This window comes from Eimeria mitis, genomic scaffold (genome assembly GCF_000499745.2).
Source record: "Eimeria mitis Houghton genomic scaffold, Emh_scaff9766, whole genome shotgun sequence".
NCBI classification, from domain to species: domain Eukaryota; phylum Apicomplexa; class Conoidasida; order Eucoccidiorida; family Eimeriidae; genus Eimeria; species Eimeria mitis.
This window is the reverse complement of record NW_024016881.1, coordinates 1-1,411: the sequence shown is the minus strand read 5'-3', so window position 1 is coordinate 1,411 and position 1,411 is coordinate 1. Positions and strand designations below refer to the sequence as shown.

At 45.6% G+C, this 1,411-nt stretch overlaps 1 protein-coding gene across 1 annotated transcript; it reads right to left on the bottom strand.

The window, feature by feature from the left end:
- Positions 1–85: 85 nt before the first annotated feature.
- EMH_0097960 (RNA binding motif-containing protein, putative) lies at positions 86–864 on the bottom strand (the record flags this gene model as incomplete). Its single annotated transcript, XM_038021981.1, has 3 exons — positions 86–130; positions 258–381; positions 725–864. The coding sequence occupies 3 exons, from the start codon at positions 862–864 to the stop codon at positions 86–88; spliced, it is 309 nt and encodes a 102-aa protein (XP_037879165.1).
- Positions 865–1,411: the final 547 nt, after the last annotated feature.

Below are 1,411 nucleotides of genomic sequence, written 5' to 3'. Positions count from 1 at the left end.
AACTACAACGAAGATGAAATATAAATTACACTAGCTAGAAACCCGATTGAAAATCCAGAAAAAAAAAAAAGTAATATAGAATGACCTACCCATTCTGACGCTCCGCGAGGATTCTCCGCATGGTATGGGGCTGCAAGGCACAAGCAAAGATGAAAGGAATTATCTTATGCATGTTGTTACGAATATGAATACGAGCTAAAAAACAAAACAACAATGAAAAACATCACAGCAACCCAGCATCAGCTGCACTAGCTTACAGATTTCCGTCTGTCCTGCGCAATGATTACGGAGAGCTCGTTGCCATCAAGTATAAATCTATCGAATTCATGTACAGCATCCTGAGCATCCTTCTCCTCGTAGTACTCGACGAAACCAAAGCCCCTGTTGCGGCCCACAATCACGAAAAAAGATCGCAAATGCAATATTAATTATGTGCTAAACCCTAAACCCTAAACCCCAAATCATAAGTTTACAAATAGCACTGCAAATGAGCTATTCTCCGAAACCCTAAACACGAAGCCCGCAGTCAAGCGCGATTGCCTGATTGCGGGTTTGGTGTTTGTGATCGCGAATGCGTTTTTATCCAGAGTTATTAGGAACTTGATCTCTAAATATCTCAGATAGTTGAGTGAAATAGGGTGAATATCATTAAGTTCATATAAAGCGCATGGAAGCCTCTCTCCAAAGCATAGGAATACAATCTGCTCGCGTATGGAGGACGTACCGAGGTTCCTTTGTGGTGTGATCAATGGGCAGATAGACATCCTTGACGCGCCCAACTTTTTCAAACACTTCTCGCACCTTATCAGCTGTCGTTTCATAGCGCAAGTTGCGCACAAGAAGAGAACAGCCACGGTTTGCCATCGTGCAAACAAGGACTTGTTGCGGCACAAGCCAGGAAAAAAAACAGAAGGCTGTGGGCAGTACAACCCTTCACTGGTCCCTCCCGTTCTTGATATTAAAATTATTATATAGGAGACCAGTTTAAATGAGCAGTGACAGGAAGAAAACAGCTGAGAAGACTCTCAAGAGTGCAGCCAGCAGGCGGTCATGTCCGCCGCTCCCACTCCCTGGTGCTCAAAGGAACACAGAACACGCAAAGGAATGTGGCTAATATTAATCTCCACGTTGAAGAAAGTAAACTATTTTAAACGGCAGCCCACCAGCAAATACCGAAACGCGGCCACTCGTCGCATGCAGCTCACCTGTAGGATCCCGTGTAGCTGTGGCTGGAGGTGCAGCAACAACGCATGCACCAGGATGCTTAGCGCGGCTGCTCACTACGAGCCGTTTTACCAAAACCATGCAAGTTAAAGTTTTCATGTTGAATGCATTAAAACGGGGGACGAGGCTCAGGGAGCTGCTCGGGTCTACCAGTAACTTAACTGTCGGTAGGCTGCCACTCACCAGC